The 23,718-nt window shown below is 38.3% G+C and overlaps 1 protein-coding gene across 1 annotated transcript in view; it reads right to left on the reverse strand.

The window, feature by feature from the left end:
* Positions 1 to 7,246: 7,246 nt before the first annotated feature.
* The window catches only part of SLC25A21 (solute carrier family 25 (mitochondrial oxoadipate carrier), member 21), a gene marked incomplete at its 5' end in the record, with an annotated part of 26,911 nt that continues 10,439 nt past the window's right edge, over positions 7,247 to 23,718 (reverse strand). Inside the window, 4 exons of the mRNA XM_008946464.1 lie at positions 7,247 to 7,391; positions 9,909 to 9,961; positions 10,778 to 10,959; positions 22,232 to 22,396. Coding sequence (XP_008944712.1) covers positions 7,312 to 7,391; positions 9,909 to 9,961; positions 10,778 to 10,959; positions 22,232 to 22,396 — 480 coding nt within the window. The remainder of the gene's footprint in view (positions 7,392 to 9,908; positions 9,962 to 10,777; positions 10,960 to 22,231; positions 22,397 to 23,718) is intronic.

Genomic DNA, 23,718 nt, shown 5'->3' on the forward strand with positions numbered 1-23,718 from the left:
AATTCAGTGAAATAATTTTCCATGTGATTTAAGAAGTGTGCTAATTTACAGTGCAATTATTTGAAGGTTTGTATTAATTAGTACTGTTGCAAACACTAATATTTAGAGCTGAGGCTAAAGTGTAATTCTGAGACACAGTAGGGGACTTGTAATTGGAGTTGAAGGTCAGGTCACATATTTGGATTTTCAAAAGAGTAAAGCAAGTTCAGCTTCAACGAAGTGTTTATGCATTCAAAATGACAATTATGTTGCTGCTGCAGCTGTATGTTTTGTACTAATTAATATACCTATTGGAAGCTTGTGGCTGGGGTCCCATCACTGTCTCCTGCTGTTTTAGATTGCTGTACACATTTATATTGACTCCTTCAGGATTACTGCTTGGTTTCCCAAGGGGCAACAAGAGGATAGTCCAACCAGTGGAACTGTGAGTTACACTGGTAGGAAAACTCATGAGCCTGAAACCAGGACAGTGCTGGTTTTGGAGGTAAATACTAGAAACGGAGGCAGGTATAATCCAGACAGGAATCGAACACGTGAAATGTTATCACGTGAAGTGTTAGCAGAAGCAAAAGTCTGTTTCATTTCTTAACTCTGCACTATCCAGGCTAGATCTGGTTCTGCCAGGTGATTAAAAATTGCAGATGCTACATGATTTTCTGAACTGATACCTGTGCTTTCATATTCAGATAGGAAATGTTTCTGGGAAAAAAATACCACCCTGAATCCTAAAACATAAACACTAGACAAATCAAAACTTAAACAAGATAAATGATCTTGGTGTGTACCTGTTCTGCTGAAGAAGCATTTACAGGGTGTGAAATAAACCACCAAACACTTTTATTTAAATAAGGAGTCATTCACTGTGAAATCCTGCCTGGCAGACTGAAGGACTCTCCCATCTCTATTTAAATAGAAACCCTTCTTGCCAGCCTATGGAAGGACCTAGGAAAATACCTTGCAGGAAAACACCCAGCCCTGCAATTGTTTTGTGCACAGAAGCCCTATTGAAATCAGGAGAAGCTGTGAGCAAAGAACATTTGCAAGGTTATATACCAAGTACCTAGAAAACAGATTTTTTAAAAGACATCATCAATAACAATAACAATACTATAGTTCTGACTCATGCTCTAAGCAAACAGTTACCAAAGAGTTTAAGATGTTCCCACCTCCCCCAGCTGCTTGTTACCTCTCCACTGCAGGGAGCCTTGCTTTGGGATCCGTGCCCATGCCTGGCTGCTGCAGCTCAGGGTGGAACCCACCCTCCTTCAGGGCTGGGGTAGGCGAGGCACTGGGATGGGTCCATCTCTCCTGCTACTGGTATGCCTGTGGTTACTGTGTATCCAGCTTAAACTTCCAGGGCACTACCTGCCACAGCCTGGCCACAGTGGCCAACACCCCATGCAAAATTTGGGAAAGGTGGGTAAATATTACAGCTCACCTGCTCCAACCTGTGGGACTCACTGCCGAGAGAATGAAAGTGCTCAGGGAGAGAGACGGAAGAAACTCATCACAGATACCTCCAGCAGCAGCTCTCAAACGTAATGATTAGGTGCAACTACGGGCTTAAGGAGCCTGTGAACAATGGCTTGTGGGAAGACGGGCGGGCATATCAGGAGGTCATTGGTTCCTGCTCTGCTCTTGGTGTGTGTTCCCTGAACAGCTGCTGGTGGTCCCTGTCTGGGACAGGCTGCTGGGAGAGATGGGCAGGGCTGATGCAGGGTAGCTGGTCTTAAAAGAAAAGTACAAGGGAGCCGCTGCACCCTTCAAATCCAGGGGATTAGTTATGGATGGCTCTCTGGGTGTCTACACTGGCCCTGGTTCTTGTACAAAGCCCCACCAGCATCTTCCTTTGTAGCAGAACCTCTGTCTTACTGTCTTAGAAATGCTCTTCCCTTTCCTTTCAGGCACCCAACGGCCTCCCAGCTGTCAGCAGTTTCGTGTCAGCACCAGCCATGCCTCCCTACGCCACACCAGCCCAAGTCTCACCTTACATGACGTACAGCGCTGCCCCGTCCAGCTACATGGCCAGCCACAGCTGGCAGCACGCCGGAGGGACCCCGCTGTCCCCTCACAGCTGCGACATCCCCGCCTCGCTGGCGTTCAAGGGCATGCAGGCGGCCAGGGAGGGCAGCCACTCAGTCACTGCCTCGGCCCTCTGATGCAGGAGCCTGTGCAGGACCACCACAAGCCCAGGCTGGTTGGCCTGAGCCTGGCTCACAGACTGCTCTCTCTGCGCTGGTGATACCTGGCATTTCTCCTGGTGACTTGCCTCCCATAAGGCTTTTGGGATTGGAAGAGCTGAAGACAACATCATGAACTGAGATAAGTGTGGTGTTGCGCTCTTGAAGTAAAGACCTTGCGTCCCTCAAAGGGCTCATGAAACCTTGTCCTGCTCTCTCCTGGTCAAACCACACATATTTATTCTTAATCATCACAGACATTCTAATGTGCAATTGTTTTTAAGATTTGTGGAAAAATCAATAAAGAAAAATCGTCATGGAAAATTCTACTATGCCTTGAATCAGCAAAGGTGGCTAAATGGAAGGCATTTGCCGATTGCCCAGAGAACAACCCTTTCATCAACAAGGGTACGCAATCCACTGCTATTAAGAGATCAATTTTTGGTTGGTATTTTTGGTTTTGGTAATCAAACATAGAACCAAAGTAATCAGGTGGCTCCCAGATTCTGCTGGCATGTCGCCATCATCAGTCAGTAGTAATACCTTTGTGTTTTTATCCACTTGTAAATATAGGCTTTTGACAACATTTGTTTTCATCTTCCAGTACATTTATTTCTACTTTTTTTTTTTTTTTTTTTTTTTTAAGTTAAAAAGGTGACTTTCTAGCTATTTTCTGTGTCTTTGCATGGTGGGGTGATAGCCTCAGGTGATGAGCTTTAGGAAAGTTTTTCTTCATTATGTTTTTGTGCCTACAGTGGAGGCTTCAACATCTCATGAAACACAGTTATATCTTTAGCAGAAGACCAAAAAGCAGAAACCCAGCCAAGTAACTCTCCCTAGCTATACCCAGCCTCTCAGATCCGTAAGACACCACATTCGTGTTAAGTGTACAAACAGAAATGGGTGGAAAGTAGCTGAACAAACCTGAAAACTGTAGAGGAAAATGCCGTTAGTGACCAGCCTATGCAGAGATACTCACAAAGCCTTGTCAGTCAACAAACTCACTGAGAACCAGAATTGTACCAGCATTGTAGGCTCACTTGTGTCCAGCAATTTTGGCCCCAAGATTGTGTTGTAACTTTTTAAGAGGAAGTTGTCTTTAATTTCTGCTTTAATGAATGTAAAATATGGCTCTTGGTAAAGTTTACACTGTTGTTCTGAAGCATTTTTTTTTCCCCATATAGGTATAGTGGTGGTGGTGCTACAAACACAGATATTATTTAATATTAACAAATTCCCTTTCTACATTTCTGTATCCAGTGGCAAATACTCTGTGCCAGTTATTTTTCTTTAAACTTTAATCCAAAGAGACCTAATGTTCTGATCTTTGAAAATTTACCTGTTTTCCTTGGGCAATAATAAAGTTCCGACTGTTATTCCAGAATGTTTTCCACATGCTGTAGGTATGTTCAGAATATGAACATGGAAAAAAACTTTAAGCCTGGTGTGACATTTCATATCCTCCATAGAATATTAATATATTGTATATTTTTATAAATGTTGTGCAATAACTTAAATTACATTAGAGATAAAAGCAGAGGAGAAAAAAATTCTTCAAATATTGCTCTATCTGCATATTAAACATTCATCCATTGGGACGGTAAAACACAGTCTCCTCTTAAAATACAGTCCTCTCTGTGGATTTTCAGCTTTCATTACCAAGACAGCTATGGGTATATTTTCATAATAATCTAAGTAACCAGTACATATGTTATATACAGTATATCCACTGAAATACAGATGGGAAAAAACCAGTCAACGGAACTGTATTTCTGTGAAGAACACAGGTATTGTACTGTGGCCCTAAGGAAAGGAAGCTCTGATCTCGGATGTGATCCTGTACTCTTCAGCCTCAAAGGCATCTGATAGCTGCTTAGGTTTATATAACCTCATTATTCAGTAGAATGCTTCTTAAAGAATGTTTCTCTGAAGCCACTAAAGGTAACGTGCATACATTGGCATTTCCACTCTGCCACACTGTCAATGATACAACTGACATTCTGCCTTTATGCAGTTGTAGCTGAAATAAGGTGAGTCTTAACACCATGAAAAAGAAATTGGTCTAATTCTAGACAGGCTCTTCACTAAAAATAAAATGGAGAAAAAAAAGATAAGAAAAAGATCACAAGTCAATAAATGATTAAACTGGCAATGGTAATTTACTGGAATTACTGTCTACCTGTTGTTACTCATACAGCACAAACAAGGTACATCAAAGGGAAAAAAAAAAAATAAAAAAAAAGCAGCCTTTCATAGCACAGCTTTTTGAGCTCCAAGAAATTCACAAGCCTGTAAAAAAGTGTGCCTATGTTAAAAAGTTTTCAAAATTTTCCTGGGCAATGAGAGGTCATTTCTGGAAAAAAAGTCATCTTCTCTGACAGTCCCATGAGGCATTAGCATGTTTTTAGAGATATTTATAAAACAGACCCTTAGCTTGTATTAGTTGTTCACATCATCTTGTCTGCAGTCAAATCAGACTAATTTATAAAGCAAGGACAAGACACGATGTTAATTATTCCTTATGTGGGAATACATCACCAGGAACTGTTTCTGGTTTTGTGTGTGTTTAGGTACAGCTCTCTGTGCATCTGCCTGCTGTACAGAATACCTCACCCCCAAGTGGCAACTCAGCAGGGCTGCGTGCAGAAAGAGTTGCTCAGAGTGAGCTAACGTACCTGACCTTGGCTCTTGGTGAACTGTCTGTGATGGATTATTTTAGTGTGAATTTTCATACCAATTTTTTTTTTTAAAAATGTAAATATGCCATGCAGAATACGCCTTTGCCCAAGGAGTTTTTACCCCATTTATATTCACGGGTAAACTGAGAAACACAATATGCTAACTTATTAGCCACACAGCTTTTAAGACAATTTAGAATAAACACAGGACCAAGAGCTTTTTTTTTTTTTTTTTTTTAAAATGATATACAAGGGTCAGCTGCTACTGTCAAGTATAGGAGTATAAATCTGGAGTGAACCCACTGAGGTGAATGCATTAATTTGGGAAACATGCAGCATATATGAGTGCAGAATTTAATTTTTTAATCTGAATAGTCTATACTCCATTCCCAGAGTGCCTAATGTCTTAAAAAAAATCAGTGAAGGCTAATACTCCCTTCTATGCCAGCCCCACTGTGTTTGCATGGTCCCAGTACAGAAGACCTCTCAGACCCCATACTACACCAGGAGAGACATGGGATTGGTCTGGGAAGCTCATGGGTTTGTTTTCTAAAACAATGCTGTGTTTTCTGCTTTCTAACGGTTCGCTTTTCCTTAATCAAAGATCAGGCTGAGCTATTAACTGAAAAAAAAAAATGTTGGAAAGGATGTAAACCCAAAGGCTATATATGTATATACAGTATGTTTAAAGCCTTTTATTTTTATATTTTGAATGCTCTAAATTAATAAAAGACTAATTATGAATGCTTTTGCTTTTAATTTTCAAAATTATCTTAGCAGTGTCTTCTCTTTGGCTAAGTACCAATAATGAAAAGCAAGAACAAGGAACTTTTGTCTTAAAATTATAAACTGTAACAGAGCTAATGTTATTGATTTTAGCTATGAAGTAATATAGGTATGAGAAGTCACTGTTGTCAAATTTAGACAAAAGAGAGGTTTACTGAGCATGTCAGTGCAAGCATCCTTGAAAGTGCTGAGAACACGTTTCTATTTTTAGTTTTTGTTGCTTTTCTAATGCATTAAAAACACTTGTGAGACAAGGCTTCACATGTGAACTGTCATTTTCAAGCAACAATTTGGAAAGATATTTCTTTAGGATTGCTGAGAAAAATGTTTCTACTGCCTTAAGAGGAAGAAAATTTAAAGTTAACAGCGTGAGTCTAGTATGGGATGATACAGTAACACAGCAACTGCAAGATAAGCATTCATTTGACAGCAATCCAGTTTAGATAATGGGAATGTTTTTCTAACAAAATGTGTAATTTTAAGTTATTTAAGGAGTTCTTAAAAAGAAAGCATAGAGTGGCACAACTGCATAAACAGAAACTATGTCTTCAATTAGCATAGCAGAAATCCTACTTCAAAGAGCTAGTTAGAATGGCTAATAAAGACAGAACTATATCACTGAAAAATTATTTATATTTACATGGACTGGGAAAAGCAACAATCTTAGTTTTAGAGCAACATGCTTAATGTATAGAAAGATTCATTTCTTCAAGGTGTATGATTAGCCAATTACCACTGCATATGTGCTAATAATCTAGAACATTGTTTCTCCAACCCATGACAGGCCAGAGGGACAGTCAAGGTGCATTGAGCATTTTTATCACAGGACAGCTTGTTAAGCAATAGTATATGAGGGTGGATAAAAAAATCACAGTAAAATCTCGTACACCCGAAAGTGTGTGTCTTTTTCTGTTCATTTGTTCAGTAATTTCTTCTACAATTCCCACAGTTTTTTTGGCTCTTCTATGTAACTTGATTCTGACCAATTATTTTCAGTATCTTCTGTGACCTGAGTGAGATTTATGCACTACATATGGCCAAGAATCAGTAGATTTAACAGTCTGTCTGTTTTTAAGGTTGTGGTTGGTCATCCTGTTCTTTTACTGTCCTAACTCCCAACAACTTAAGAAGCTTATCTATCAGTTTTGAAATTGTACTGCACTGAATTGAAACGAGACCTAAAACTGTCTCAAGAGTTTGCAGAGTATGGGTCATGCTCTTAACATGGGGTAAATGGAGCTGCTACCTGTAGCTTAGTATCTGCACCCACAGAATTATTCTTTTTTTTTTTTCTTCAAAATTCCCTGAAAGTGATTATCTGCTATTTCAACTGAAATGTTTAAAAAAAGTGTATTGACTGCGTATTATAATTCAGTGTCCAGAATTTTCAGTTTACTTTTGGAAAACTAACTTGTTCCTATGTCTTCTATATATTTTGTTTTGATCCAGTAAAACAATTACAAATATCAATTCTGCTATTTATTTATGCGCTGACAGAAAAGCACATGTCTAATTATTTTCTTGGATCAGGACCTGACAACCAAATTTTATTTGAACTGTATTAACACCGGTGTAATCTGAGGGCATTAACACTATAAAGGATGAGAATCACTTTTACTTTTTTAAAGTGTACTGTAAAACGAAAATAATTTTAAAGAGTACATTTTTCAGACGTGCTGCTTGTGATCAACTGTGTCCTGAAGCCATGCATAAACGTATTCGTAAACCAAAAGCATCACTGCACCACCTGCAAGAAAATATACTATTTTACTACATACAAAATTCAGTATTGTTAAGATTTTGTAGAGCATTTGTCATGTGGAATATGAACAAGAATATTGCAAAGTCTTATTTGCAAAATGGATAATTCTACTAATTCCCTAATTCATCAGAAATTCACTAAATCTTAAACCATACCAATTTTACTTAATATGAGACCAAAAGATGATGTGAAGAGCTTGTATAATAAATCAAAATCACCTTCAATGTGATTTTTCCTAAGGTTTTTTTTTCAAGATTAATATTTTTCTTTGTTCTTTTACAAGTGAATATTTGTGTATTTGTTCAGAGTTACATTTGGCCAAGAAAGAGCAACTTGAATAGTGGAATGAAAAAAGATTCATCACCATGGTGATGAAAATGCTTCCAGGTAAGAGTCAGAGAAGGTTTTCAGCTGTTTATTTACCTGTCTAAAGCAGACAACACAGTATTGAAATGAGTATGATCCTCCTGTGCTGGTACCTGATCTGAGGAAATGGCATTATCTGCTAGAACTGATAACGCTATGACATCCCAGCTTCAGTGCCATAAATGCAGAATCCCGGCTTCATGCACTGCTAGTGCAGCCAGACTAAAGCCTTCCTGTAACCTTCTGTAATTAATGTATGAGCCAAAGAAGGGAACACTTCAGAGGGTGTATATACATATATATATATGTCTCTGTATGTGTGTATATATATATAAACTAAGCACATAGAGATGCTTCTGGTTGGAGAAGATGGGGAACGAGAATCAGATTTCAGCCAGTGGGAGTGTGTTACAACGTGCCACTTGTGGGTGCCAGCACTGAGGCACAAATACTCTTTTCGTTGCCTTTGCCTGTTGTCTCTTTTACTAGGTTAGAGTGGCACCTCTGAAAAACAAGTCTGCTGAACTAGGCTGACCTTTCCTGGTAGATGAGATAGGCTCAGAAACTAGGCATACAGAACTATCACGTGAGTTTCCCCATGTTATTTATCCTACTGAATCACCATCAGACTTGAAATCCTCTATGAACAGCAACTCACAGACAGCTAAACACAGCAAAAGTTTGCAAAAGGCTTTGACCAACACACAAATCATAGACACAGTCTAAGATGTGATTTGAACTCAACCCAAGGCTGATTTCAATGCTAATAATGTTTGGTCTGTTTGTGTCTCTCTTTTTCTGAAAGTATTCACATGTTGAAAGAAGGAATTACCCTTCCCAGTCACAATAAAAATTGCAGTATTGTTTCATTGGAAAGCCAAATCTATATGTTAGTCAATGGGACTACAAAGGTGTTTGGAATGAAATGTATACTTACCTGACTGGGCCAGAGTTCATAGTTATTTGTAAGATGGAAAAATGTATTCAAAAATCGGCTTTGCTAATAGGTACCCGGGAAGTGAAACCTTGCCTTTGTTTTGCCCTGTATGTAATCCAGCATCTTTGGAGTGTTTTAGCTTCAGTTATGCCTAGCTGCCCTGTTTCCCCTCCCCACCTTCCTCCTTTACCTTGCACAATAGCCAGGCACGGTCTAGCACTTCGCTAGACGGATTGGATGTGCAAACATTTACAGACAAAACGAATGCCTCCTTTATACTGCAGAACAGACTCTGTACCTACTTGCTTTTAACCATGTGTGTTCTTGCCTATTAAACCACCTTGCACAACTGGAAATACAATTTCATGGGAATGGGATACTGTTCAAATTTGGGCTTCTGCTCTTTTTGAGACAGACTGCCTCTGCAGGCCGGCAAAGTCTAAGGGCCCAGTGCTTTGCTTTCATGATTAATCAAAAACAGTCAGGGAAAAACAGTCTAAAAGTCGAGGAAGACCTAGCTTTCAACCACTGTGCTTCTGCATTTGGAGTAACAACTAGTGAGAGGGTGTCAATCAACAAATGCAGTTTTAAGCTATCCTTGTCCTCATAGCCTTCTAGGGCCATGCAAGTCCCTTCCCAGCTCATGTTTTTGTCCTTTTAGTGTTTGTTCTTCACAGCCCCTGCAGACCACAGGAGAGGAAAGTAGCTGGAATTTGATATGCTTGGGCTATACTTCGAGTAGTTGGGAGCATTTACACTGCAGAGACTCTAACCTGCATTTTAAGCTAACTTTACATGGCTACAGAACAGTCCTGGCAAAACAAAAACAAAAACAAAGACACATTAGAAGGAATAGGAAGTTTTAAGAACAGTTTCAAAGATTTTACAGTTCTGGCATTTGCATGGATGCTCTTTGGCTTGTTCACAAATAAAGTAACTGCACAAACTAGCAGTTACTTGGATCTGCAATCCTCTGCTGTGTATTCGTAATAATTTTTTTAGACACATACTAAGCCAAATTCTTCTATGATACTATTAGATGATGCTGTTATCAAGAGAAATTATTCAAAAATGAAAGATTTTGATGATTTCTGGTACACTGTTTTATTTGACTGATGCTCACTATATTTTGTCAAAAAAATGAAAAACAGAATGAGAAAGCAAGAACAAAAGCAATATAGTGACAGGGAGAAAAATACCTGGACCAAGTCTCATGATCTTGGGAACCAAGCCTTTGTACAGAGCCAGAAATCTGTAGGAGAAGAAAAACAAACAAAACATTTCACACAATATTCTTGCTCCAAAAGAAGAATGGAATTTTAGCATGTGTTTGTTAAAATGCTGGCAGAGCACTTAGAAGCAATTATTTGAAATTACACGTGTTCAATAGCAGGCCGTATCTGGATTTTAACATTTTACAGAGGCAGATCAGATGAAGAGAAAAAGTTAATCAATGTTCAGTCACAAAGGCAATGTTGTGAGCCTAGCCAATCAGAAATATGACTTTAATCAGTGAGATGGTTTTTCTTTCAAGACAAGTCTGTTAACAACAGCTGCATACATGGACAAAATGACTGCTATAATTGACTATCAAAGCTACAACTCAGTCCCCACTTGAGAAATACGTTAAAAAGTTGGAAAACATTATTGCCACCAGGATCTGTCCCAAATTTAGTTATTTCAGCAGTCATTTTAAAGGTACAGAGATCTGTAGAATGACAATAAGATTAAATTGGGAAATAACTCTGTTTTCTGTTGACATTTTCCTTTTAGAAAATGAAGAGTTGAAAAAGTTACACAAGATACACAAAGCATTTATTTTTTGAATTTAAAATATGACAACCCAATAATCATAAGTATTCTGTAAAAGTTCACATGGAGTAGGAGGATACCTCCTTCTAATTCTAAAAAAAAAAACATTTTTAAAAAGTTACATTGTACTCTTTTGATATGTGAGTTCAGGGTGGCTTAACAATCCTCATCAAATCTGAATATAACAACACAGTTTTATGGACCTGTATGAACTAAAACAGAGATCTGGACATTTATGAAGATAGGAATGTTTTACCCTTCCTCTTTATAGACTGTTGCCATAGTTTTAAAACAGGTTCTGTACTTGATCTGTCCAGGAACTGGCTGTGGTCCTTGAATCCTACTTTTTGCAACATCAAAAGGAATGTTAATAATTGAGGCTATTGTTCCTGAGACTAGCCCAATTCCAAATTTCCTCAAAAACTCCAAATTTGGATCCTACAAAAAAAGAGAGAAAGAAAGAATAAAAAAGGGAAATGGAAGGACCTGTGCAGGTTAAGCACTATGAAGTAATATGTATTTAATCAGAAAACTCACACAACACAACACACTCGTGTTATTTTAGCGGAACACATTAGGATTTCCTATGCTGGAACTTGTTTTCTTGACAATCCTATTGGCTATGTTTTTACACATGGTCTAAATTGCTGAAGTACACATTTCCTCACACAGGATTTATAAACACAGTTCATAAAGAAAGACTGGTATGGCATATGGGGATGATTTGTATAATTGGGCTTCACAATGTACTTAGTATTACTGTATCAAAACAGGAGAAATCCAAGCACACTATTAGCTAATTGGCCAGAATATTTTACAAATGACAGCAACTTCCACCATGAAGCCTACTAAAACGCTCATTTGTGTGTTGGACCCCCAAATGCTAAATTAAATAAAGGCTAATCTCAGTCTGCTGCCATTCCCCTCCAGGTTTTTTACATTTATTTTCACATGTAGCTGATCCACTGTACTGAGAAGTGCTAGCTTCCTGTTATTAACAATCCAACTCAGCACAACTGCAAAAGAGCCTCCACGTTCTGCGCATTATGAACCCTGGTAACTCGCTCAGCTAATTGGCTGAAGAATTTACAACAGATTGTTTCTGAACCCTGCTACATATTCTCAGTAAAAGTTAGAAGCAGGTTAGAAGTGCATCTAAAAACTTCTTTGCTCACTCACAGTGCAACTGGGGTTTATTTGATCTTTCAGAAAGACCTCCTACCTTGGCGTTTTCTATGACATCAAAGAGCCCACAGTTTATCTGGGAGTCAAAGTCTCTTGAAGCAAGCTTAATCCTATTTCTCTAAGTAGTGGAAGTCACAGGGAAGTGTGTTCCAGGACACTTCCTATGCACAGAATTTTTTTGCTGTTTTTCTTCAGCAGCAAGGACATTTTTTTGCCATACCAGACTCTATATATGCAGTTCCATTTTTTTTTTCCCCTTGAAGGTACTATTATTATAGTAATTTATACAAAAGCATCAGTAAAATAACAAATGTTCTTGCCCTGTTATAACATCAGTGTAATACTAAACCGAAAGAGTTCTTTGTTTCCTAAACATGGACATTTGTGATTAAAAATTGAAACAATTAGAAGCTTTCCTTTCCAGATCAGTAACAAAAACCATAAAGTAAAACTTCCATAATATGCGCTGGATGAAGTCCGTACAGGTGCTTAGAGAGAAAAGTCAAAATCAACAGGGCTTTTTATTACCTGCAGAAAGCCTCAATACCTTGATTTCACAAAACATGTAACATACTTGTAATACCTTTTAAAAATTAGAATAGCCTGTGGTACATAAAGAATTGCGAGACTTTATTAGCAAAAATATTAGCAAGAAATTGCTGTCTATTCTGTACACACTGACAGTGGTTTAAATGCAAATCAAAGAAACCTTATATTTTTGTTATCTAGAAAAGAAAAAAAGGGATCTTTTTTGAAATTCAAGGGGCAGCAGTATGGCAGCCCCTTTCCAGCATGGTACCTTCCTGCCTCTGGGCAGCAGGCATGTGATGATTATACCCACACCTGAGAGCCAATTACAACTCCAGATTGCACTAATCTCCTCAAACCAAGCTGCACTGAGGATGCTACCACTGATCTGTTGACTTTTCATAGTCCAGAATGGTGTGAAGTATTTTTGTCGTGAAACTTGGCACAAGGACACTTTCCTCCATAGCATCAAGCACAGTGGGCTGCTCTCTGGGCTAGGCAATATATGTCAGGCAAAAATATTTAGTTGTTAAACATTGAATTTCAAGCCTTGCTGTCCTAACAAGACTTTTATATTTGAATGATTGATTATTTTCATATTTTGATGATTTCCCAACGCCAGCATTGTCTGCTTTATGATTGAGAGTGGCACAGTATAGGATACAGCGGGTATCTTCTTAAGCGAGCATCTATTAAAACCTGACACTGAACTAATGCAACTAAAGTGAAATTACAAATGGCTTTATTTGTATTCCAGTATTTGTGACAAAAAAAAGTTGAAAGGCAGCATCTTGCCCATTCATAAAATGGGATTTTAACCAAATGTGCCATGGCATACACTAGCTTTGCTATGTAACTTAATTTTTTATTATATATCTCTCATGTGAAGGTTTTTTTTTTTTCCTGTTGCATTTGTCACTGTAATATCTGGCTCATTTAATTCGTATAACAGATTCAAAATAAATTCAGCTGTTAAAAAGAATTAAAGAGTTATTTTTTTTCTAGCAGGATTTTGCTGTGCTAATGCTTCCAACTGAAAAAAAGAGATTTCCAAACATAATTTAGTCCTCTGTCTACAACATTTTACATGGACAAAGGAACACTGGCTGCCTACCAGGCAGGTGCAAGTTGGTGCTATCAGGAAGCAGGGTCTTTCTTTTTACATCAAAATTTGTTCTTTTCCTACACCATGGAAAAAGCCAAAATACTCCTAACAGTCTAGGATCCTGTAAAAGGGGGCAAAGATCAGGTATCTGTCTAGTGCAAATAGCTAGCAGAGGCAGTTAGCATGTTATTGACACTTTCTGCACCACACAGTTCACTGTTCAAATATCATGTTTCAAGTTTCATATATTGTGCACTAGAAAAAAAAAGATTCTGACAAGCTCCTCTTGCTTTCATAAATGGGAGAACTGGAAAAAAAAATTGAATTCTGTTTTTAAGCAAAGGTGACTTTTAGGTAGTATGAGCAGAATATATAGAACAGAAACTTGATTTTAGGTGTCATTCCACAGTATAGTAAGCCACAAGGAAGTGAAATACCAGTTTACTTATTCACAGTGGAATAGCTTTGCTATGGTTGGATAAAGTAATCTGTGGTCATCTCACCTCTCTGTTACCATGCTCTTCACAATCACATTACCTGTACACCTGAGTCCCTGCCCTCTGAGCATCAGCAGCCATTATAAAGTGAGAAGTAAGCATCACTAATAAATGCCATATCTATGTATGCCCTGATGGACTTCCCTGCTTTCTTGGCAGAAGAACTTTTGAGATATTATGTCTCTACTTTTTATACTTCATTAGTCCTATCATAATTTTTTTTAATTAAGTGAAGACTCTAATCTCCTCCTGAATTGTATGTTGCTTAATTCCTTCTTTTATAATCCATATTTTCTAGCAACATAAAATTCTAACCCTGAATCTAGCACAGCCATGTATAACTGTCACCCACTGGAAACAGTTTTAATTTATCAATTTCAGCCTCCAAAGCCCCAGGCTTTCCTTTCCATACCACTTCATTCACCTGTTAATTTGCTGTGCACTTTACCAAAACCTCTGTATAAATCTTTGATTTCTGTAAAAAGCTTCCAGACTATCTTCATCTGTACTGAAGGAAGGTTACTTAATTCAATAAGCAGCACATATATTAATCCATGAATGAAATAACTCTTTGGTAAAGGCATGTGTGCTTGGAGATCAGTTAATTTTTTCAGAAAGTTGAAAAATAATTTTAGAATAGATAATTTACTCATCATGGGAGTTATATTTGTACTGATTTAGAGACCCACCTTAGGTGCTATCCAAAGGTTCAAAGGTAGGACAGCACACTCACATATGCAGTGGAGAGAAGTAGGTACCTTTAAAGGAACAGCTCAAAGTCCCTAAGGTAGGTTGCTTGAAGTAAGCAGAAATCAATAACATAGACAGTCCACTGTCATGCATAATAGTATTTAGAAACTTGACCACAGAGACACTCAGGAACACTACTTGTTCTTCCCTTGTGAGGCCCCATTCAGTTTGTGTAAAAGTGGAATAATGTGTCACAGAGAAAGTTATAAAACCTATTACACACACACAAAAAAAAAAAAAAAAAAAAAAATAAAAATAAAAAAAATCAGTAAATATGAATTTGTCTAATGGAAACTATTTTAGAAGTTTGTTTTCTTCAGTATTTGGATATTTGTCTTGAGATATTTTAACTTTTTTTTTTTTTCAGGTGACAGAGGTACATATCTTATGAGAAAAAATAATAAATAAGTTTTAGTACTTCTGAGCACCTCATAGATAAGTTCACTATGAAACACTAACGTTTAACTGGATAAAGAGAATGCCAGTTTCTGACAATTTGCATGAAAAGTAAATAATAATAGAATCATGTTTGAGGTTGGTAATTGCAAAGCAGTCTACTGAAGCTAGCCCAAAACTAATACTTAGAGTAGAATATTTGCATTAAGTTTTTTAAACATCTTTGAAAATGTTAGCTATAAGATATTAGTTTTATATATGAGATACACTTGGCATAAAAGTGCCAAAAGTGATTTGAAATGACCACTGAATTTAAGTACATTTGCTCAAGGTCACATAATGGGCCAGCAGAGAAGCCAGGAATGGAGCTGAGAGGCTTCACACTTTATGCTGCACATTCCACCTTCCTGTGTGTGACAGGGCAGACTTCAAAATACAAGGCTTTGGTTTGGCCAACTCTGGTTCTGCTCAGTGTACCTAAGAACTATGGGGCTGAAGAGGGAGACAGGCTAGGAACGAGGTGTAGAGCTGCTTCTCGGTCCTTTTGGCTAAGGCGAAGTGTAATAGCATAGGAAATCCTATGGCAAGCTAAGAGGTGCCACAAGACCTGACCTACGCTACACTGACTATAATCAAGTGTTTGGCAGCAAAAAAGGCTGTAAAGAGCCAGCCTGGTAATTGGTTTTAACCACTAAATGGAGCTGCATTTGGCAACAGATGGGAAGAAAGGAACACAAGGGTCTGAGGAGGGGGAGCTTCTAAGTCAGAGGAGAAAAGGTACATTCAGAGAGCAGTAAAGTGGGAGATAACTCTCAGAAAAAAACCCAAGAAACAGATGAAAAACTCAAATGAGCTACTTTAAACACAGAGACTGAGCCAGAACCCAGAGGATATACATGGTCCGGGTCTTCATGCTGAGTTCTACAGGAGAGCTGGGAAGAAAGACTGTCAAATTCTCCTCTTTAAGAGGGAGAGCCTGGTACAGATGTGATTAGATGCTCTGAAGGCATGTAAACTCCTGGCAGAAATCAGCAGTAAGGAGGAGAACATTATGTAGACTAACTGCAAGGCTCCAGAAAGGGTGAAAATAAATAGAACAAAGTGTGTCTCATCATTCCTGTGAAAACATCATGTTTTGATTCTTTTAAAGAATATTCACAATTTTTGTTTTGTGAAAAGACTTGACCACAGCTTACTGAACAGGTTCATAGTTTTAATGACTCTGAACTCCTGTCCGTCTCATCCATCTACATAGTAAACTCCTTATTGTAAACTAGAGCTTGCTGTCTGATTAGTACAATGATGGTCTGATCCTTATCAAAAGGCATAGGAAATGCTGAAACCACAATAAACATATTGATGACCAGGAAAGACACTCCAAAATGCAGAGTCACAGCTGCACTTTGAATTAGATGTGCTTTTCACATTGAGAAGAACTATGTTAGTTTCCTCCTTGAGTGCAATCTTGTTGCAGCAGACATTTATTTAAGTTTTTAAAATCCACCTGTCAGCTGACTGACAGCATAAGAACATGAATGACAGACACTAGAATAAATGTCGTGGCTAGTCTGCAGAGTGACATAGCTGTTTGCTCTACAGGGTATACATTTTTAAACAGTCTGCAGTCCTCTAAGTGACTTGTTTTTCTCACAATACAATTTCCTGATAAAATTAGTAATCTTACTCCAGATTTACAAGTAGCATTATTATCTACCATGTACTCTTCCACTACAACCTTTTGGACCCATAGGGCAAGGCTAGGACTTCATTTAGTCCTAAACCAAACATCTGCACAAAAGAATTTTTGACGTAAATAAAAAAAGAGGTAACAAAATACGGTGGCCACTGAATACAAAGTATACAGAACTCTGCAGATTCAGTCAATACAGCCAGTCAGAGAAGCACCAGATACATCTGTAGTGTTCCTCTTATCCAACACCACTTTTGTAGATTATTCTTAGACTGGTGAAATGAGAATACCAAAGAGCAAAACCAAACTCCTGCCCAGTTTCTTTAGGTCCTCAAATTTGATGTCTGACTTCTCTGTTAGTCCCATAACCACCTATATCAATAACTCCCAGGTTCACCTAAAATAGGGTGCCTAGTGTTCCTGTCATTCACTATTCAATGCGTGTTCTTGCAGCTTCTGGGGAATGGCCACCTGGAAAACCATCAACCACACTGGTAAAACCAGAACTATCTTCCAACTTCATATGAGGCTTCTGCTGTAACCCCAAGCAGCTCTCCTGCATAAAGCCAGTCTACAGATCACACTGTTCATGAAGTGTTGGGGTTACAAGCAGGTCAGCTTTTCATCACATCATTTAGACACCAGCTATACAGAAAAGGGCACCCAGAAATGGATGTCTTATTGCTTACCCCTGCATCCAGGAACTGTCTGCACTATCCATCTTCAGTCTCAATTATACAGGAATTTTTGAAACAACAACAACAACAAAAAGAGTAGCACCATGAATACCAGAACTAAGGAAGTCTGATGTTCTACCAGCCCTTGTGACTGATTGATACTGATGTCTGGAAAGGTGCAAGCCCAGACTTGGCTTACACAGGTTTATTCCCATGGAATTCAATATTTAACTGAGATGAGAAAGGCCAAGGCACAGCTGGGGCTGAACTTGGTGAGAGATGCAAAGGAAAACAGGAAGGGCTTCTATAGGTACATCAACCAGAAGAGGAAGGTTAAAGAAGGCATCCCCCCCACCTTGAAGAATAGCTATGGGGAATTAGTGCCAACAGATGAGGAGAAGGCCGAGGTCCTGAAGAAGTTTTTTGTCTCAGTCTTCAATGGCAACTTCTGTCCTTGCAGCTCTCAAGTGGATGGCCCACAAGACAGGGACCAGTGAGACAAAGCTCCTCCCACAGTCAAAAATGACAAGGTTCTTGAATGTCTCAGGGGCCTTGGGGCCTGATGAGATGCACCCCAGAGTACTGAAGGAATTGGCTGATGCAGTTGCCAAGCCACTGTCGATAATATTTGAAAAGTCCTGGCAGTCAGGTGAGGTCCCTGGTGACTGGAAGAAAGGAAACATCACCCCTATTTTTAAAAAGGGTAAAAAGGAAGACTCTGCGAACTACCGCCCAGTCAGCCTCACCTCTGTGCCTGGGAAGACCATGGAACAAATCCTCCTAGAAGAAATGCTAAGGCACATGGAGGACAGGAAGGTAATTCAGGAGAGTCCGCACGGCTTCACCAGGGGCAAGTCCTGCCTGACCAATCTGGTGGCTTTCTATAATGAAGCAACTGCATTAGTGGACAAGGGAAGAGCTGTAGATGTCATTTATCTTGACTTTCCTAAGGCCTTTGACAGTGTCCCCCAGAGCATCCTCCTTTCTAAATTGGAGAGACATGGGTTCGATGGGTGGACTGTTCAGTGGATAAGAAACTGGCTGGACGGTCTCACCCCGAGGGTTGTGTTCAATGGCTCGATGTCTAGCTGGGCAAAAGTGACAAGTGGTGTCCCTCAAGGGTCTGTACTGGGACCAGTGTTGTTTAACATCTTCATCAATGACACAGACAGTGGCATCGAGGGCACACTCAGCCAGTTTGCTGACGATACCAAGCTGGGTGGTGCAGTTGACATGCCATCAGCTATGGTTGAACCTGGTTATCAGTTTCAGCATTATTCTGATTTCCATAGGAAAACAGAAGAAGCTTGTGTTTCGTCTTCACATTTTTATTTTGACTGAAAATTCCTCTCGTTAATCTTCACTTGTGTCTTCAAACAGCAGCACAGATTGTCATTTCAAGAGCCCCAGCACACACCACAGTGGAGCATACTGACCAGTGGGTGCCTTGTAACATTGTACTGGATACTGCATTGTCTTTTTCCCCCCGCAGTTCCTAGTTCATCCTGAAACTTGAGCTTGGATGGTAGTTCTGAGGTTATTCCATTTCCTACTCTGATCTAAATCACTTTGGTCTACTATTTTTTCAACTCTGTTGTACCACATGCCCTTTTCACCGTCTGTTTCTAAATATAACTTCTATGTTGGCATAGACCTGAAAACAACTAAATAAAATTCTTGCCTGCTGTCTTATTTCTTCACTAAGCTGAAGAGCCCGTTTTGGTTTCCCACCTCTTCTTTGCCTATAGATGTTGGGAGCCCCATTGCTAAGAGAAGGGCCCTCTGCTCAGCTCCCGCTGCCTGACGCAGCACCCCCTCCACAGGGGGCACATCTGGGGCAGCTGGGGCAGGCACTGCCTGACCTGAAATTAGTTTTGCAGTTGGCCATGTTTCAAATGGGACTCTTAACAAGACAGTGAGGAAATTTCATCTTGTTAAGGAGTAAGAGAGCCACTTGGAGGTGGTAGTGAGCAAAGGTTTCAATGAAACTATCGTTTACCCTCAAACTTAACTATGATAAAAAATTGAAAATCGAGAGCTGCTGTATGCCTACGAACTGTGCTATAAAATCAGGTGCCATAAAACTGAGAGGATATAAATTTGCAGACTATTTTGATTGCTAGTGCAGATACATAGCTGTTAATGACCTATGCCTGATACATTAGTGGCAACTGAGACAAGTCTGGCTTACTCCATTTTCAGTAAACAGAGCATGAGGTTGGCTGTAAATGGTCTGTTTAGCAGAACAGACTGAACATATGAAAAATTATTCATTACAAGCATTTACAACCCACACATGTCATTTATATCATTTGACCACTCAACATAAAAGGTTTATTGGTTTTGTCAAAATAAGCTGCAAACATCCCTAATTGGGATGCAAATTTAATGCACAGTTTAGCATTGCTGACAGCTAAAAGGCTCACACAGACATTTCCTTACATTTTTTCACTTACGTTACAGACGGTCAACGGCAGCTACATAGTAAAGAGCCAAAATTATTTAAAAAGTGTAGCATTCTTTTCTGACAATTTTTATATGTTTGTCAGTATCAGAAGACTGAATTTAGGATTTTCTTTTCTCACAAATATACAAAGTGAACAAATTAGGCTTTGTAGTGAAATAAAGTATGTGAGAAATCTTGAAAAGTTATAACTTTCTAATATTTTTCAGACTAACTGCAACCCAGTTTCTACCAAATTCTTTGTACAGGTTTGATAACTCCTAGCCTCCAGTACCTGCCTACTGACAGAAGAGGTTTAAGTTACAGATCATGAAGTATTGCTGCATACTTCCATTTTCCAGTCACTGAAGTGAAGTTCAATGCATGTAAATACCTGAGACATTATGTTGGCTAGCACAAGCCAGATGAGGCCTAGCCTACACCCTGTGAAATTCAGGGTAAGATTTGCGTTGATTTTAATGTGAGTTTGACCAGAATTATTTGCCATATCTGTATGTACAGAACTGTCTATAGCACTCATGCCAGCTGGCCTAGAGAGCCCTATTAACTTTATTAGCACTATTAAATGTTATTACCATTCAAAACAGATTGGCTGCCTATTAGGAATGGTTTCTTGTCTGTGCTCCTAAGCCATACCAAGGAACAGTGTTGGCTGGCCTGGGCCACAGCTGTGCCAGGGAACATTTAACAGCACAGATGACTGAGTTTCAGTGACGCTGCTCAATCGACTAGTGCAGATCTAGCCACTGTGCAAGGCACTGTGCAAGCCACTTTGCACTGCTCAAGCACAAGGCAAACCTCTCCACTTATCTGAAGTTAATGCAATCTAAACCTTCATGATTAAATCATCTTTTGTTTTTGATCGTATGTACAGGTCAGCTGGGCCACTGGTTGACACCACTGAAATAATTCCTCTTTTGTTTTCTAGATGTATTTGAATCTGTGCTGTAGATGTTAACAATTCTCTGTATCACACAAAATATGTATAGAGTACTAATTTCTCTTAGATCACAAAAATCTGAATCTTTCTAATCATGTAATAATTGTTTCTATTATTTTTTTTTTTTTAAATCTGAAAGGCTAGGAAAGCATGCTTATGTCCAACAGTACTACTATTCTTCAACTGCTATGCAAGAACATTCTAGGATTTCCATGGAAGTTGCACACAAGCCCCTTTGTCCTTACCTGCATATGGTTCTGAATGTTCTGCATAGCGATTATAATTTTTTCATTTCTTGATCAACAGAAATGTGTTTACTCCTATCTTAGTATCAAGCTATGCTTGTGCCTTGAGTTTTTAGAATGTATGATTAAAGTACATTGTAAAATACACTTAAATACACCACAAGAAACTTGTAGAAACTTGTGGGTTAGCTGCTCTTGAACAATTCAATTTACTGTAATGATCTGCAAATAAGAAGTTGAGCTTTTCTCCATTTACACAATGTTGCCAACAAAAATACCAGGCTACTCAGAGTGCAGAAAAAAAAAAAGAGGTGTTACTTCATCTGGGAATAGAAGCTGATCCCTTTTGATGTAAAATGCAGCTTCTTATATGTATATCACTACATACTACACCTGTGACTGTTTAACTGTCATCATCTAAAAATCACATTAGTTAAAACACAGTTCAGTAAGTAATGTACTGGAGTTATTAATAATCCATTAGCTGTTGCTCACACAGTCACTCAAAGTTGCCAGTATTACCACATTTTCACTAGTAAAATTTCCCTTTGTTGTAATGGCAAATGTTTCCTTTGTTATGTAAGGGAATCTAAGACTATCAAATAAAATTGCTTCAAGTGAAATTGCAGTTATAAAGATTTTTTTCGTTATTTTATTTTTTACAGACCACATAAAGCCTCTATGCATCACCCTACAAGTCCTGTTCTGGGCTGGCTCACTCACTCTCATATGGGTAAATCCACCCTGTCATCTTTTAACACTATGTTGAACTCTCTTTCGAGTAAATAGCCCCAGTCCCTGGCCAGAATACCCTGTGTACTGCAGCTCTGCCATCTCTTCAAGCTTAGCTCCTTACTTTGCAAATACAGAAAGGATTTCTAGGAACTGATTTTTCTCATCTAAGCCAATTCACCACAAAAAAGTGCACATATATCTAACATAAGCATAACCTACCCATATCTTGATTTGTGCCTTTTTACATTACTAACATGGTATAAAGGGAAATTTGTAAAAATAAGAATTCAAACACGATTACTTTATCTATAGTCAGCTTTGCTTATAAAGTGAGAAATACAAATCCTTGGTTTGATTCTATTAAAATGCTATGGATTTCTGCAAAACAGAGAGGCATGTTAGTCACTGTTTATTACTAAATACCACAGAAAAATACAGTGTTAATTATACTGCCAAAGCTCTTATCTGCTTGTCAGTTGCATTGTATGAAGAACTTACTTTATTGACTGGAAGAATGTTTTTCACATTGAAGTAGAATCCAAAGTAAACCATGTTAAAAGTACCGTGACGGCCCAGTGTTGCAGTAAGACCTTTGTTGAGTCCTTGGAAGCCCAGACCATCCGTTTTAATGATCTGCCGAGCTTGGACGAAGCTAGATGGTTGCTATACAAGTCAAGCAAAAGAAGGAAGAGATCATCTTTACAAAAAGAAAACAATAAGCATAGCATTATTTCAATCCTGTTGACAGACAGCATTGCCAATTCTTATCATTTTAAGTCTCACCACATTTGTTATTTTCCCTTTCCTGTGATCATGTAAAAGTCACAACATTCATTTAAAAAAAAAAAAACCTCATTTTTCTGATAGCAGAAAAAAAGATGAAAGCATGACTTGAGTACTATAAAAGACTAAGGATCCCTAAAGCAAAGAAAAAGATCTTTAAATAATAATGTAAGAAAAGGTTTTATAGAGCAACAGGTAACTATGAATTGGAAATCTTGTTTTGCCCTCCTAATGAATTATTTGACTTAAAAAGTGTAGTTGGACTTTGAATATCAGAACACCCATTTAAATTCCCAGGTACAGATTTAGGAAATTGACTTTAGAAACCCCATTTTGAAAATAATGGCCAAAAGGCATAGAAATCATTTTAGTCTGTCTACTTCCATTTAACAAAAGACAGAAAGGAGGAAACTTCCTCAGAATCTACTTATATAATGATCAGTTCCTCAGAAAGCATCTGTCTGACTACATATACATTTGATCTATTTTCCAATATACTGTCATATTCGGAATCAAGTGTTCCCCTTCTGAATAATTTAGATTTCTCTTTAGCAAAATTATAGAAAAGTTCTTTTCAAAAGGTTCCAGACTTGAGTTTCACTTTGTCCAAAGATAAAGCCAGTTCTGGGTAACCAAATATTGAATTAGAAAGGCAAAACATGACTTCCACTAGAAGGCTCAAACATGAAAATATAGAAGAATTTTGACTACAACACTGTGAACACCACTAATTTCAATACACTTATTTGCTTAATGGCTTTTCATTTCAAAATACCACTGGGGTAGATCAAAAGCATCAGCCAAATGACGCCTATTATATCTGTCACAGCATGTGACTGCTTATTTAGGTGACAGACAAGTTTAGTTTTTAATACTAAGTATCAATCTGTTTTTTCCTATTTGGTAACTAGTATTATCCTGTTAATGCTCTGCACACATTTTACTATAGTTTATTTTTCTAACTAACCCCAGGGATTCAAATCAGAATCTATTCTAAAATGTAGATACCCAACAAGGAATATGATCCATCCTTTCTTATGCACAAAAAATGAGGATTAGATCTTTAAAAAATAACTAGTGGTCCTGAATAAAGTGATTTAAGTTGAATACAGCAACTTTCAATAGTGAAGTATGCCTTAGTCTCATCTTGAATAAGGATTTACTAATGACTCAGAGGGGAAACCTGGCACCTGCTGAAACAT

This window comes from Merops nubicus, unplaced genomic scaffold (assembly GCF_000691845.1).
Source record: "Merops nubicus isolate BGI_N331 unplaced genomic scaffold, ASM69184v1 scaffold13338, whole genome shotgun sequence".
Lineage (NCBI taxonomy): Eukaryota > Metazoa > Chordata > Aves > Coraciiformes > Meropidae > Merops > Merops nubicus.